The 15,350-nt window shown below is 54.7% G+C and overlaps 1 protein-coding gene across 4 annotated transcripts in view; it reads right to left on the bottom strand.

Annotated features, from left to right (window-relative positions):
• Positions 1-15,350, bottom strand: part of WIZ (WIZ zinc finger) — a 50,707-nt gene that overhangs the window by 24,623 nt on the left and 10,734 nt on the right. For 3 of the 4 annotated variants that reach the window (XM_083815324.1, XM_083815326.1, XM_083815325.1), the window contains exon 3: positions 1,056-1,116. The exons of the other annotated variant lie outside the window; for it this stretch is intronic. In XM_083815324.1, coding sequence (XP_083671450.1) covers positions 1,056-1,116 — 61 coding nt within the window. The remainder of the gene's footprint in view (positions 1-1,055; positions 1,117-15,350) is intronic. 4 annotated transcript variants of the gene reach the window in all.

Genomic DNA, 15,350 nt, shown 5'->3' with positions numbered 1-15,350 from the left:
GGCCACAGAAGGCCACGTCCTGGTGCCTGCCCCCTCCTAAACCATCCCCCAGGAAGAAACCTGCTGGACCGCGGAGCCCGACACCCAGAGGAGCCCAATGACTCGAGACCTCGTGCAAGGAGCTGCTCCGGGCCAGCTTTAAAACACTATCTTCTGGGTCAAGTTGTGCTGCCGGGAGAACAAAGCGCCTTTGCTGGAGACAGCAGAGTTGCCAGCTCCGCTCGACTCCCGTGCTGCTTCCCTCTCTCTATCTTTTTTAAACCTCTTTATTTCCAAGAAAGCAAAGTTTAGGGGCAAACCGACTCTCCCACAACACTGTGCTCGCCCTTCCAGCTCCAATCTTTCCCTACTTTATTTTTTTTTTGAACTTGAGAGAAATTGCTGTGGACAAGAGCATGGGCCCTCTATTGTCCACGGCGTGATATCAGGGAAATGTGATTCCCATATGCACTGTAAATCCTGCAAACGTTATTAAAAATAACTCGCGAAGGAAACCGCTGGCCCAGGAAGGATCAGTCAACAGCAGATACTAAAATAAGCCCATTAAAACATGCTGGGCATTGGCTGGATTGCTAAACAGGCTAAGAGAGAGCGGTTCTCACGAGGAGGGACCCAGCCCCTTGCTCTGCATGAGCCTTTAAATCACCTCTAAATCTGCTTTCTCCAGCGCGCTCAGAGGTGTTTGGGACACCCCCTTAAGCAGCTTGGGGATGCCCATGCAAGCACCCACCTCCCAGCACCTCCTCCCCTCACACCAGGGACAGCCCCAGCAGCACGAAGTGGAACCGAGATGCTCCGAGGGGTGATGCAGGGTGGGCAGAAACACGGTGGGCTGGTGGGACGCGGATAAATGAGACTAATCGGAGAGGTGGCGTTGCTCTGTAGTGATGGGATGGTGCTGGCTGGCTCTAGAGGGACCTGGTGACACCCTTGGTGGTGGGACAAGCCTCTTTGGGGACAGCCAGGTGGATGTTTCAGGGCTTTTTGTAACCGGAGTGCTGTCAGCGAGGGGAAATGGGCTCCTGGATGCTCTGCAACATCCCCTGGGCACTTACCCGAGTTCGGTCCTGTGAGCTGGGTTTGGGACAGCACCGGAGAGGGCAGGATCAGGCTCATCTGCAACAGAGAGGAAAGCTCCAAGGTCAGTGCCCAAGCGAGGCTTCTTCAGCAGAATTTGCAATAAATGTGATTTTTGCGTTTAGAAAAAGAAAAGCTTTCCCAGCAGATAAACCCCCCTCTGCTCCTGCTGCCCGTCCTTCCCTCCTACAGCCGGGTCCAGATTACGGGAGGATTTCCGAGCCACACTTAAGAGGGTTTAATCCCACGCGCAACTATTTGATGTATAATCGGTCCTGCAGCTAAGCAGTTTATAGGGAAGATGTGCATGCCTCTGGCCGCGCTCCTGCCATCCCAGCTCACGAAAGCAATACCTGGCAGGGTTGGTTTTGTCCTCCCTGCAAAGAAAACCGCAACCCACCAGCTCTACATGTGGGGCTTGCAAGCCTGGTTTCTCTGGGTGCCCAGAATGGCGCTGAGCATCATCTGGGGCTTGGAGGAGCTCTGCTTTGCTCTGGCGTTGCTCAAACCTCAGGGATGGTTCCTGTGCTAAATCACACACCTCCAACCCCGCTCACAAGATGCAAGGCAGGATCGTGCTTTCCGCGGTGACAACAAGCAGGAAAATCCTCCCGCTGAGCTACGTCAGGCTCAGATGCACCTAGATCAGCCCCGCAGAAGGGGGAAAGCCTTCGGCGACGTCCACAGAAGACGCATGAATCGAACCTACCTGGCCCAGACATCATGAGCAGCAAGAGGAGCAGGCATAAGCAAGACTCGCCGGTACGTTGCGGCTACAGAGCCAATGTTGTCCCCCTGTCACCAGGACCTACTCTGCCACGCGATGCCCAGGAGAGGGTGGCAGCTGTCCCCAACTTCGGGATTACTCCTGGAGCAGCCACGGGCTCTGTGGAGCTCAGGGCAGCGCGCCAGGGTCCCGCTCCTCATTGTTTTACTGCTGTGCACAGCCCAGATGCTGGCTTCCCCCTGTCCTGCTCCAGCCACGTGTCGTTGCCGCACCGCCCATCCTGGCCGTATGGAAAGCAGGGACTCACTCGTTATTGCGTGGGGAGCTTGGAGAAGCCGAGGCGTAGCTGGGTGAATCCCCATCGCTTCCTCCCACGAGCCTGTGGTCTGGCCCCAAGCAAACCAGCTTGCTCCTGGGACTAGGAACCGTCATCAGGATCTCAGGTCGTGGGCTGCCCTGGGGCTCATCGGCACAGTGGAAAAGCCAGGACAGCCACGGGGAAGAGGAGCAGGGGGTCCACAGCCCCAAATATGATGCTCACAGAGAGGAGAGAGAGCCAAGGCACTCAGCTGCCACCATGCACCAACCAACAGCCTGAAAAGCTTTTAAATCTGAATGCAAAAGAGGAGAGGGAGAAGGAAGAGAGCTGCAAGTCCCGGCACAGGGGATGCTTTGGAAACGCACAGCCAAGGAGATGGGTTTTGCTGCAGCGGTCTAGGGGGTCAGCCTGCGAGAGCCTCACCAGCCCCAACCGACCTCCGTCCCCTCCTTGACTGATGCAACCACGTGCAGAGTGCGTTTATTTTACAGATTGCTGCTGGCATGCCGTAAGTCGAGTGTGATGGCCCAGGGAATGTGGTATTCAGGCCACCGCGCTGGTTATGGAGATGGAAGAGGCAAGGCAGGACCTGCCCCGAAAGCGGAGGAGGAATGTGAAAAGCTGGGGCTGGTTTTCCATCCTCCTGACATTCCAGGTGAGGCACATCAGAGGTGAGACTTTCGAGGCTGAGAATCTCTAATTTGGAGGCCTCGTCCAGAGAAGATGATGAGTTCTGAGGTCTTTCATCTGGCTGCAGAGCTAGGGCCACACATGTCACCGGGGCTATCCAACAGTAGTGTCCTCAGAGGCCAGCTTGCAGCAGAACAGCATCCCTGGCTCCTGGGAGATCAGGGTTTTTTTGGCTTCGTAGTCATTTTGGAAAAGACCGTCAGGATCCAGGGCCAAGCTGCCGAGGTCACAGGGGATGAGCAGCGTTCATTCAGGAAAGCCTGAGTCACCAACTGGCCCGGTTGGGCATGCCAGGGGGAAGGGACGGGAAAACCCAATCCTCCCAAACCGGCAGATTTTAAAACACTTCCAAAAAAGAAAAAGAAAAACAACAATAAATCAAAAGCAATGAGGAGGAGAGGGGCAGCTGAGGATGGAGGGGCCGACTGCCACGAAAGGATGGTGGCAGAAGTCTTCCAGGGGCTCTTTTGTTCTCCCGAGCTCCAGCATGGCTCCTATTTTTAGAAACTGTCTCCTTTAGAGGAAAACATGCAGTGATTTATCTTTCTCCTGATGAGCACGTAACTGCACTCCCTGCAAATCCTGGTTCCTTGGAAACAGCAAGAGATGAGGGAGTTTAATGTCTTGGACTTAGCAGGCTCAAATTTACCCTCTATGGTAATCCAGCAAGAGCTGCTCCTCTAACCACAGGAGCGTGGCTGCAGCGTCTCCCAGGAGAGTGGCACGGCAAATCTGAACTCAGCTTTGAGCTCGCGGGATCCCCGGGAGGTCGAACACCCTCGTCCCGTGCCCGTGGGTCTCCCCTCCCTGTTTTTCCTCTACAGCAAGAGTTAAAGCAGCCTGGCCAGGACACCAAGACGGTTTTCAAAAATCAAGCCCATCACATGAGCTTGCAGCAATGCTGGTGGCCAAAACACACACAAAGGCCGGAGATAAGGGAAAGCCCGCGCCGTTCCCAGCACGGGAGTGGTTACACAGGGACCAGGAGCTCTCCTAGATGCGGCGGACTCAGTTCTAGACATAGTTGGCGATGGTTACTTACATAACACGTTTCAAAGGTCGTGGATTGAGAAATACCGACATCTCCTGAAGAGCCAAAAGAGCCCCGGCTCATCAAGGCCGTCACGGTCAGGGCTGATAAGCGGAGGTCAACAGCACGCTCAGGAGACGCGCTTTTGCCTAAACCTTCACCACCACCCAGGAACACACCGGGAGGCACCGCAAGGTGCTTTTACACACCACTGTCATTCCAAATGGCAGATCCTTCCTACAGAAGGCATCTCCAAAGGTTGTTTTCTACCAGATCCTTCTTACACAAAGGGTCTCCAAAGGTTATTTTCTACCACGTTTTTCCTACAAAAAGGGTCTCCAAAATTTATTTCCTACAGGAGCAACTCAACACTTATTTTAAGACCAATGACCATCGTGTTGTGACATCTGATTTTTTTTTTTAAACAGCGTTGCCCATCGGTAGCTCACAAAGATGTTGGTAGATCCAACGTCCGATGACATGAATCCAGTGAAGGCTCCCAACCACCAGGGACTGGAGGACCCGATGTACAAAGACGGGGAAGTTGGGCTTGTTCAGCTTCAAGATGAGAGCAGGAAGGTGCTGTCTACAGCTACTAATTGGAGGGTGTAGAGAAGACGGAGCCAAACTCCTCTTGGACATGCAGAATGAAAGGGGAAGAAAGTCACAACATGGGAAACTCTCCCCTGTGAGACTGGGATTGCCCTGGGACAGGCCTGAGACATGGATGAGTTCCATCCCTGGAGATGCTCCAAACTCAACTGTATGGGGTTCGACTGACTCAAACAACTCTGAAGTTGGCAATGCTTTGAGTACAGGCATGGGCTCAAAGCAAAAAGGTCTTCTGGGTGGCGGTTTCCATCAGGACTCTATTAGACCAGCTAGAAGCAGGGAGAGATTCTTCCTTCTGAAAAGTTCAACCAAAAAATATATTCTCCTGGAAGAATCATACTAGACCCCCCTTTGGGAGCTGTGTAACAATCTAAAAGAGCATAAAGGAGTGAAGATTTAAAGAAAAAACTCTAAAACAAAAACGTACTTCCTAAACTTCCAAAGTTGTTCACCTGCAAAAAGGTCCACCCCCTGAATACAACAGAAGCTTTCCCTTCACGCAATCCTCCAGGATGGGAGGGAGGATGCCTACCTGGCCTCCAAGACCGAGAGCTTTCTGCATCTCCTATTTCAGCAATATGGGATGAGGAGGGAGACTCAGCCCTGACTTCCACCCTCCAGCAGCTCCCCATTGCACTGGGACTGATACTTCCAAAGGACATTGATCTGAGGATGGGGTGAACTGGGTTTCCAGTCAAGGGAGGACAAAACAGACTCCTCCTGAGGGTGAAAACTCAGTTTAGACTAGAACTGGGGTCTTCAGAAACAAGAAAAAAAAAATCAGGCAAATTAGACTGGAATTTATAATACCGACTTTTGGACCAAACCAAAGGTTTCCAAGAGCCTCCCCAAACCAGCTGATCATCTCCAAAAGCCCTGCACTGAAACAACACATGCTCTCCCAGGCTTTTTTTTTCCCCCCCCACTTATCTAAATGGAGCAAAAAGATGTATTTTAGCTCCTTTACGGCCAGAATGTGCGCCCCTGCCATTTGAGCAATAGCATTAGGCAAGGGGTGAGTTATTGCATCACCTTCCGAGTAACGCAAGATGTTGCAAGGGCATGAGTTAGCTCCAGAATTAAAGACTAGCTTCTGCTCAGGCTAATGCTTTAATCTTGGGTGTTTTAATTTGAGAGCAGAAAGTACCCGAAGACTTGCTCATTGGCGTTAGCTTCTACGTATTGTAAATAACCTGGAAAAAAAACAACAAAACTTTGGCTCGATGCATGGCCTTTCGCGGTCCAAACACACAACAGTGACCCACGGGGCTGAAAAACCAGCAGACAAGTTGGCACAGCGAGGATTGCCGCTCGATGGCGGTGAGAAAACCCTGCAGCCCCATGTTACCAACCCAACCGTAAGGGATTTCTGCTGCATCAGATGGCGCAGCTCTGTATTTTTGTTTTTAAGCCAGCACAGTGAGGATTCCCATGCTAGAAATGTTCTCCAAGAGCAGGGCTCTAAGAAAGCCAAGAGACTGGTGCGGCAGGAGAAGCAAGACAGCAATTCCACTAAATAAAAAAAAAGGGCGTGACCGGCAGCTCTTTCCCCTCCAACCCACTATAAATTGGAGCTACAGCCCCTGCATGAACACAGAGCTTTCTCCTTGGGCAAGAGAAGACAACTGCTCGCACCCGATGTCACCAGTTCCAGCAAGAGCACCCAGAAGAGCAGCCTGGTCTCCTGTAGACATCTGGGTGGCCACCCAAGCCCAATTCAAGTTCTTTTGAAGGTATTCCTGCCCCAAAGCTTCAGGTAGGGCAGATTACTCCTCCACCCCAAAAGGATGCTATTGCTCCTGAAGCTGTTTGGCAGTATTCCTGCCCTGAATCCCCAAGTAGGGTGGACTACTCTCCATCTCAAGAGCATGGCACCACTCCACAAGCTCTTTGATGGCATTCCTGCCCCAAATCCCCAAGCAGAATAAATTCTGCTCCGTCCCAGCTCATGGAATCACACCACGCTCACAACAGCCGCTCTCCAGCGGGAATCATCCCACTCGATGCCTCATGCAAGCGTCCAAACCCTCCCAGGAGCCAGACGAGATGATGGCGCTCTCCGTCCCTTTGCTGTGGGTTGCCAGAGGCAAGTTGGAGATTTTGCTTATTCTCCTGAATACAGATGAGCTGGCGAGAGAACAGGAGGCTGCTGCGGGAGGGCTTGGACTGAAGCGTGAATTTCACGTTTCCTCCTGAAAACGGTTGTGTTTCAGGTCAAATTTTGTGCACGCAGCGCCTGCTCCGGCACCAGCGAAAGCTCTCGGCTGTTTGCAGATGGAAACGAGATGCCTTTCTTTCTCCTTTGCTCTGTGGCAGTTCAGGGCAGTATTAAAGGACGCTCCTTAGCCCACGGGCAGGTGACCTTGAGGACAGCTCTTCGAAGCCCAGCGTGCTGGCAGCACACCGCGTCTCATCTGACTCGGGCTTAGCCAGCTGCTGACAGAGCTGGGGACAGTGCTGTCACGTTCCCCTCGTGCTTCCTGCGAGCTGCGCAGTCCCCTCGCCCTCTGCAGATGCAGGGTGCTGGAAATCCGTGCATTTAAGGGCTGGAAAGCCCCAGGGTTGTGCAACCAGCATCCAGGTGCTGCTGTTTTCTGCTGCTGGACTTTGCACGGGCAGGAAAAGACAATGCAAAGGGCCCAAGCGACAGCAGTCCACGAAGCTCGGTGGGGATATAAACACTTACATCCCAACATGCCTGCTCTCATCTCGGGAGATGAATGCTGCAGGCTTGCACACGAAGGGGATCGGCTCGGGATGAATAACCCACCATTGGGAATCGTCTCCTTCCCCACGCTCCGGGCTGGGAGGAGCTGGCTGCGGTGGGACTTTGCTCAGCTCGGGAGCTTGGAGAACTCCGTATCCTCCCTACCAAGGGGCGAAGCAGACTCCGCTGAGGAAATAACATCCCTAACGGGGCAAAAAACCCAACACAAGGGTAAGGGCATCCTGAAGGGATGCAACTTGGTACTCGCTCGTCAAAGGTTCCCAAATTTTTCATTGCAGCGGTGCCGCCACCTGTCAAACTACTCCCAATTCGCTCACTGAGGCTCCACGGAGCTGGCGTAGGAGCAGAGCCATCCACGCTTGGTCCCTCTGGCTCCTCGAGCTGCTTCATGGTGCTGGAGCAGAGCCAGAGCAGGGGGAAGGACCAGAACAGATAACAACTGGACTTGATGATCACAGAGGTCTTTTCTAACCCAAATGATTCCTGTGCCCCCAGGGAAGCTGCAGCACCTCCACCCTTGGAGATTTTCCCAATGGGACCAGGGCAAGCAACCCGCTCTTGCTTCGGCAACGCTCCAACCCAAACCTCCCTACCCAAAAAGACATCACGGCTAAAGCTCCCTGGCTTCATAAAGGCTTCGCGCTCACTGGATCCCAAAGATTTGCTCTCACCGTACCTGGACGCCACGCACCCCAAAACCCCGCACCGCGTCCTGCCACGTGCGCGGGTGCGAGCAGGTCCCTCTCGCCTCCGTGGGCCTGGGGTATCCTGTCCCTGCTACTGCAACGGGCTCTCCCTCGAGCAGTTACAAAGGCAACGCCTGCTCAGGAAGTGGTCTCTGCAGCAGAGGGCTGCAGGAGGTGGGGATCGGCACCGCAGCAAGGGGAGGGCGCTGGACGCGCTTACTCAGCACCCTAGCGAGTGCAAGCTCACCCCGGCTTCGGGACACTTTGGACGCTCAGCTCGGTTGACCTGGCCACTCGCAGCACTGCAACTCACCCCCGTTCCCTTTCCATCCTGCTTGGCCATCGACGCCAATCAAAGCACTGTGGATCCGTGTGGATCCAACCCCTCCAAGCTCCCATTTCCCAAGGGGGTCGGTCGCGTCTCGCCACGTCCCTTGGGATGCTTGGCTCTTGCCGTGCAGGATTCTCTGCCACCGCTGTCACGCCCAAGCTTCAAACTTCCCCTTGAAATGTGGGCCCTGCGTGCTGGCTGCGTTTGGGCTCGGCTGTGCCTGGGCACGCTTCTTCCAGCGGCTCTGGAGTTCGTTCTGGCTGGTCCAGACAGATCGCTGCGTGTTGTATCAGGACAAAAACCCTGCTCGAACCTTTCTGGAAAGGATCTGGAGCAAGCTGTGGTGCCACCACGGGCTCACCAGACGTGTTTCTCGCAAAGCTGGGAGGTTCGGCACCGATTTACGCTCATCCAGTGCTGGTCACAGGCAGGAAGAGCATCAACCCTCCAAAAACGCGACCTGCAGAAACGCGCCGCTCACCACGCACGAGCTCATCGTCCTCCAAAAGGAGCTCGTGGTGGGACTCTGGAGAAATAAAAGTCACCCGTGCACCGCTGCCAATTCTCACCCAAGTTTCAGCAAGCTGCTCATGCTGGAGCTGGATTGAAGGAAAAAAAAAAACACCACCAACTGAGCTAAACTAAAATAAACCAGTGCCTGCTGGCTCGGGTGCACAGGCTCGCGTTCAAGCTGCCCGAGTCAGCAGAGCTCAGGAAGCCCTGTGTGCTTCTGGAAGACAGAGACGTAGGAAGCATGACACATCTCTGGCTGTTGGCTCCGCTCCCCGGGATGTTTATGGTCAGCGAGATCCGCCACGACTCCACAGCCCTCGAGCGAACATCTGGAGCTGCCCCGATGCCACGCAGCGAGGCCGGTGAGTGCCGCGGGGCGGTGGCAGCACGGTGGCTTCCCCCGAGCACCCGTCCCACCACGGGTGCTGGCACTGGGGCATCACAATCGGAGAACGAGCAGGGTGAGGCTGTCGGGGACCCCATCTCCCTGCTGAGCTCAGACCAAATCCAGCAAGGGGGGAGAGGATGAAGCCAGGAACGCGACGCTTTATTTCACCGAAAACTGGAGAAGGCCCACCAGGGAGGAAAGGTGACGTCTGTGGCTCCTGCAGACACACCACAGCCTCGAAGGCATTCCCTCGGCTCTCCCAGGTGCCTCCGACCTTTGTAGGACTTGCCAGGGCCACCCAAAAGTGGCCAGAGGAGGAAATGAAACGCAGCTCTCCCACGTTCCAGCCTGGACCATCTGGGCGCTGTCGTCTTCTGAGAAACAGCTGTGCAGCGACACGGGGTTTCTGTTCCAAGAAAGAGGCCAACCTGCGGCTCTGCGAGCCAAAGAGCGGAGCCAGAGGAGGAGGAGGACATGCCTCTGCCACGGCGTTGGGGCCAATGAATCCAGGCACTGAGCCCACAGAAGCCTCGGGGTCTCCAGTGAGGTTTTGGCCACCCTGCAGCGAGGGTTTGGAGACCGAGTGGGACCAACTCACTCAAGGTAGAGAAGGAGAAGCGTCGCGGCAGCATAAAATCCATCAGGACCCACGGACAGAGGGCAAGATCTAGAGAAGATCCACTGGAAAAAGCAGGTACAAGTGCAAAGACTAAACGAATGATGAATTGAGGGATTGCATTAAAAAAGCTACCAGCGATGTTCCGTAGCTGCTCCTGGCCCTGAAGGGTGCCTGAGAAAAGTCCTCCGATGTCCCAGCGCAGAGGAGAGAGGGGCAGCAGCACCCCGACGGAAACGGATGGGAAATTGTGCCCAAAGAGCCAGGGAATCAGAAGAGAAACGGGGATGATCTAAGGGAGAAAAGCTGCAGTGGATGGGAAGCTTGTTAGCTGGACGATGGAAGACCTGCAGCCTTTGGCAATCACATGGGAGCTGTGAGTCACTCACGGTGTGGTTAGAGAAAAAAAAAAAAGAAAAAAAAACATTTAACTGTGGTTTGCAACCTGCAGCGCATGGATGACTTCAAGAACTGCCTATGAAAAGCCAGCCCGTTGTCAGCAGCCTGAGCTTGCTCCGCAGGCATCCGCTCCCTGCTGGAAAACCTTCGGCAAGCCTAAAAAGAGGCGGAAACCCCCCCGTTTCTCCCCAAAACACCTCACACGACAGGGCAGGGAGCCCTTGTCACCACCCAAGACCCTGCGGGGGGTTCCGCCGCTCGCGTGTGAGCGAGGTTAACCGAAACCGAAACAGGTGTGAGGAAAGGCTAGCTTGAGGGGGGGGGGGGGTGGAGAAAAGCAGCTTTTTTTTGCTGCTTGCAGCCGAGCAGCGTGGCTTGTTTAGCTTGGCACGGCCAGGAGGGAATCCGACACTTTCCCAGCGAGGAGCTCTGCTCTCCTTCCCAGCCTACCCGCGCTCCTGGGCAGAGGATTTCGGTTTTCTCTCGGTCTAAAGCTCCCGCGGTCTAAATTTTCGGTCTAAAGCTCGCATGATCTCGGGCTCTGGAGGTGGTTTTGGGGCTCCCACAGCCAGCACCCCAATCCCCGAGCCCACACGTGGCAGAGCTGCGTCAGGTCGGGGAGGAAGACGCTGCTCCTTCCTCCGCGGCGCTTGGACCACGGCTGCTGCCTCTCATTGAGCTGCAGCGATGACGCTCGGCCCGACACAGCTTTCGGGACCGTGCTGATCCCGTTTAACCCAGCAACGGCGACCCCAAGCCCCCAAACCTCCCGCTTCGAGCCCGCCGGCCCTGGGGAAACCTTCACGTGCCGAGGTCTGAAGGGCTTCGAGGCGCGATTTCAGCTCCTAAATACACACTGATGCGGGTCCAAAAAGATCGAGCCTAGATAACCATGCTCTGCCTGCTTTGGGCAGGGCAGGTGCTTCCCCTACATCGATATCCACCCCCCAAAAGAGTTTAAAACCCTCAAAAAAAGGGTTTGGGGTGAGCTCCCCTTTGCCACCCCTGCCTTGTGCAGCACCGAGCCCCCTGGTGCGGCTCCAAGCCACCTCCCATGCATTTCCCAATTTTCAGCAGAGCCCAGGCGGGTGCTATGTAAAACCCCATTCCTTTGCCGCTTAAAACCCTTGGGGCTCTTCTACCCGAGGTGTTTCCAAGTCTGCATTTCTCCCATCACAGAGCTTTGTTTTAAAAACAAAGGGCAAGTGAGAATGAGTGCTGCCCGCGGGTGCCAAGCCTTCCTTTCAGGTCTTTTACCTGCCATGAGAGCCCAAAAGGAGCCTTTTCAGAGACTGTTGAAACCCCTTTTTTTTTTTCCCCCTCCTCCCATTAAAGAGTTATCAGGGCTCTGAGCAAATCCATCCTCTTGATCCTGCGCTGCTCCGTCCAGCCTTAAGCAAGATTTATGTGACGGGTGGCAGAAACTTTCCTCGTCAGCAGAGGACACATCCAGCATCTAATGAAAGAACGGCTTCTCTCCAAGCTGCTTGAAAGCCATCCAGGCTCTGTTGCAAGCTCATCTTGTTTGGATCCATCCCTCTTAAAAAGTTTCCAGCAGATCTCGGCACACGGGCTGCTCCCATAAAAGTGGCAGTGTTTTACCGGCGATGAATGCAGGCGATTCACGTCGCCACCCCCTTTCCCTCCAAGCCTGCATCTTTTCACCCCGGTCGCTCGCTCCTCTGTCTGCCAGCACAGGTTGGCTTCACTGTCGCTAAAACGGGGTTTGAATCACCTTAGAAAACATCTGAGGAGCCCTGGGAAGCCAGCGTGATGCTTGCGCTCTTCTACCTGCAAATGTTAGCTGGTGAGATGGTCCCCGAAGGGTTTTTGGGATGCTATATGGGACAAACTCCATCAGGATCATCTCGCTGGTTGCTGCCGTTAACAAGCTGTCCTCTCTGATTACAGAAACCCACCGAGGAGAACTGTGAGCCAACGGGTGAGCCGTGCCAAATGCGGCCGGATCCGCTCCTCAGGTGGCTTCTGGGCTTTCTGGAGATGCCCAACATGGGGTAATCGTGGTGAAAATCCCTGCGCTGCTTCTCCTGGCACCACCTCGCCCCAGGCTCCGGCAACGTGGAGGATGAACCGAGATGGGACCCAAAAGCTGCCGAGATTCTTCTTCCACCTGAGCATCCGATGGGGAGATGGACCCCAAATGCCTCAGGGAGGAAAAAATGGGACTGACTCCAGGCAGAGCAAGAAGGGACCGGCCACTGGAGATACTAGGTGGAAAATTAAGATATATTGAGGATATTTGCAGCCGCTACACAGGGCTCAGGGTCAGGGCTTTGTTTGCGAGGTCTCTACAGGGTCCATCAGGTACAAACCAGGCAGAGGTGCTTTCCCAGATCCTCGGGTCTTAAATTAGTCTTTTTTTTTTTTTCTTCTCCCCTCTACATCTGGGAATCCTTGAAGGCCAAACTCCCAGAAGACGCACAGAGCCGCGCTTTCTGGGAGCCAGCAAAAAAAAAAAAAAAAAAGGAAGATTTTGACCGCGGGAATAGCCCAAAGCTGTAACAACGCATCGGATTAATGCAGTTACGAGGGGGACGAGCCAGAGGCTGGGGCAGCGGCGGAGGAAGGGAAGCAGCTGCTCAGCTCCACATCCCCACACGGGATAAGCTCCACCAGATCCCGATGACACGAGGACGTGGTGCTGTGGGAGGCACGGCGCGAGCAGGAATTTCGTTTTCTCCGCGGCAGCGAGCGCTGGAGGAGGATTAACGTGGCCCTGTGCCGGAGCATGAGCTCATTTCTGCTGGGGCTGGGACGAGGTAACAGCATCTCCATCCCCAGCTTGACCCAGCAGGCGGTAAGTCTTCGAAAAGGGCTCATTGCTGCAGCCGCTTCTCCTTTAGGCTCTCCTGGATGGACTTTATCCCCTCATATTGTGGGGGAAAAAAAAAGAGAAGAGAGATTTGGGCCACTTGCTGGGGTTTTCTGTACATCCAGCAGCCTGGAGAACAGCCTGGGCTGTGGGACAAAAGCAAGCACTCCCCAGGAAAACCCACACATTTGCACCCCTGTTGCAAGCTTGCCCTAACCAAGAGCCTGGCTTTGCACAGCAAAAACCCAGCCCGGCCCTAAAAAAACACGGAGGGGACGGATGGGGGCCGTGTCCTACTTGGGATGGCAGCGGGAGAACCCACGGCCGTGCCCCCGGCTTATTTTTAAACCGTGGCCCGGTTAGCACGAGCAGCGGCACAGGGAAGGTGCCGCGGGCTGCTTCGGGACGTTATTTATAGACGCCCAAAGAGTGGCACAGCAGCTGCTCCGCGCCTCAGGCAACCCCGAGGAGGAGGAGGAGAAGCGGGAGGCAGGACGGGAGCACAGCCCGCCCCTCCTCGCGCCTTCACGGCTCCAGTTTCGGGTCACCCGAGGCCACACATGGCACAAAAACGGCTCCCACGACGCTCATCCCATCCTCTTGGTGACACGCTTGAGGACCACGGCTTGAGGACCCAGCCCCAACCGTTCTGCCCCCTGGGGATGTCACGGGGCTTGCAAGCAACCACTCAACCCAGCCATTGCCTTGCCCAAAAATCCTTATTTTGGTGCATGGTGCGATAGCCCCTAACCCCAAAACTCTTTGGGAAGAGTTTCAGCTCCTCGAGGCTCGCTACCCCTGCGTTAGGGGACACGTAGCACAGGGTTTTTTTCCATGCAACCTTAGGGTTACCAAGTGTACTCCGTGTCCCAGCTCCAGCCAAGCTCTGTCTGTTGTCTTGGACTCAAGTATTCAATTATTTATTTGCTAGGCAACAACATGACATCTTTCCTGGCACCACTCGCAGGCTCCAAGGCTGACGGAGCGGTAATTAGCGAGGAAGGTTACTGGGACCGCGAGCTCAACCTCCTCGGTGAAGAGAGGTTGGAAAGCCAACGGCTTAACTCAGCCCAACGCCCATGAGCGTGGGGAATGCGATGGGAATTTGCCACGTCGGGGGCCCGGCGCCATCCCTCATCCACACAAGAAACATCCCCCCCCAAAAAAAAAAGCCAAAAAGAAGGGGTTGGTCACCGGTGGGCGCACGGCAGCGGCTGTCCTGAATAGGTACGGCAAGGGATTGGAAAGAGCTGCACCTCGTTCAGGTGTCCCATCTTGTGACTTGCCTATCTTTTCTGGACGGAGTTCAAAGGCGGGCCATAAAGGAAAAAAATAAATAAAAACGTAAAAGAAATTGGCCCAGCAGTCGGCAAACACACCTTGGGACGCACCTTGGGCGTAAGCTGCTGCGCTCAGGAAAGGGTTTGAAGGCCACTGGAGCTCTCTGCAAACCCCAAAGCTGACCCCGAAACGTTTCCTACATTGGAGCACTTCGTATGGGGACCCACCTTGCAAGAAGGCCACATTTTCCCCCTAAAATTCACTCCAATACAAAAAGATGGACTCAGCGCTGTCAGGGTTAATGCAACAATAAATAATCTTATTTATCGCCCCTTCACCCAAACCAACTAGGAACCAGCTTTTCCACCCAAAACCAGTTGCTTTGCACCTGACACCCGACGGACCCAATCCAGCACGAGCAAGAGAGACGTCTGGAAGTCTCAAATTTCTCCAAAAAAATCCCATTGATTGATTTTTTTTTTTTTACTGTACAGGTGAGCTGCCATCGCAGCCCAGCACCAGCCGCGCTCAGCACTGACACTTTTCCAGCCGTTTCCTCCTTATCTTCATCTGCTCCATGGTTATTTAAGCACCAGCTTTGCTCTTCTGAGCGGAAAAAACACCTTTGCCCTCTCATCTCCCCACTAAAATCCCCTCCAAAAGGTTTGGTGCCACCGTTCCCCCCCCGCAAATGACCCGAATTGGGGAAATTTCATCCCAATGACTCCTTGGACCTGCTAAAGCCCCGGGGCATCTGATGGTAAAGTTGGAGGAAAGCTCCCGTTTAGCGAGACTTCAAGGGAAAACCCTAAAGTGCCTTGGAGGGAACCGAGGACGGACCCCACGCTCCACAAGCACGCAATAACCGACCCCATGGGGCCGCCACCGTCCCCAATCCCATCAGGTTTCTCCCCAGTTTGCGGGGGGCGGGCGAAGCGCACAGCAGGATTTGGCCCAGAAGCACTGGATCGCAAGGGGAAACCGAGTCACGGATGGAGCCTCGCAGTGTGTGAACGGCCCTTTGTCCTCTTTTAAGGAGATTTAAGGCAGGTATCAGCCCAAAATCGGGCCCCCCGAGGAAGGTGGATAGGGATGCGGCTGGACAGGCACACGCTGCTAC

The sequence above is a fragment of the Anser anser genome (genome assembly GCF_964211835.1).
Source record: "Anser anser genome assembly, chromosome: 38".
Classification (NCBI taxonomy): Eukaryota; Metazoa; Chordata; class Aves; order Anseriformes; family Anatidae; genus Anser; species Anser anser.
Note: the sequence above shows the minus strand (reverse complement) of the source record. Positions and strands in the feature narration are given on the sequence as shown.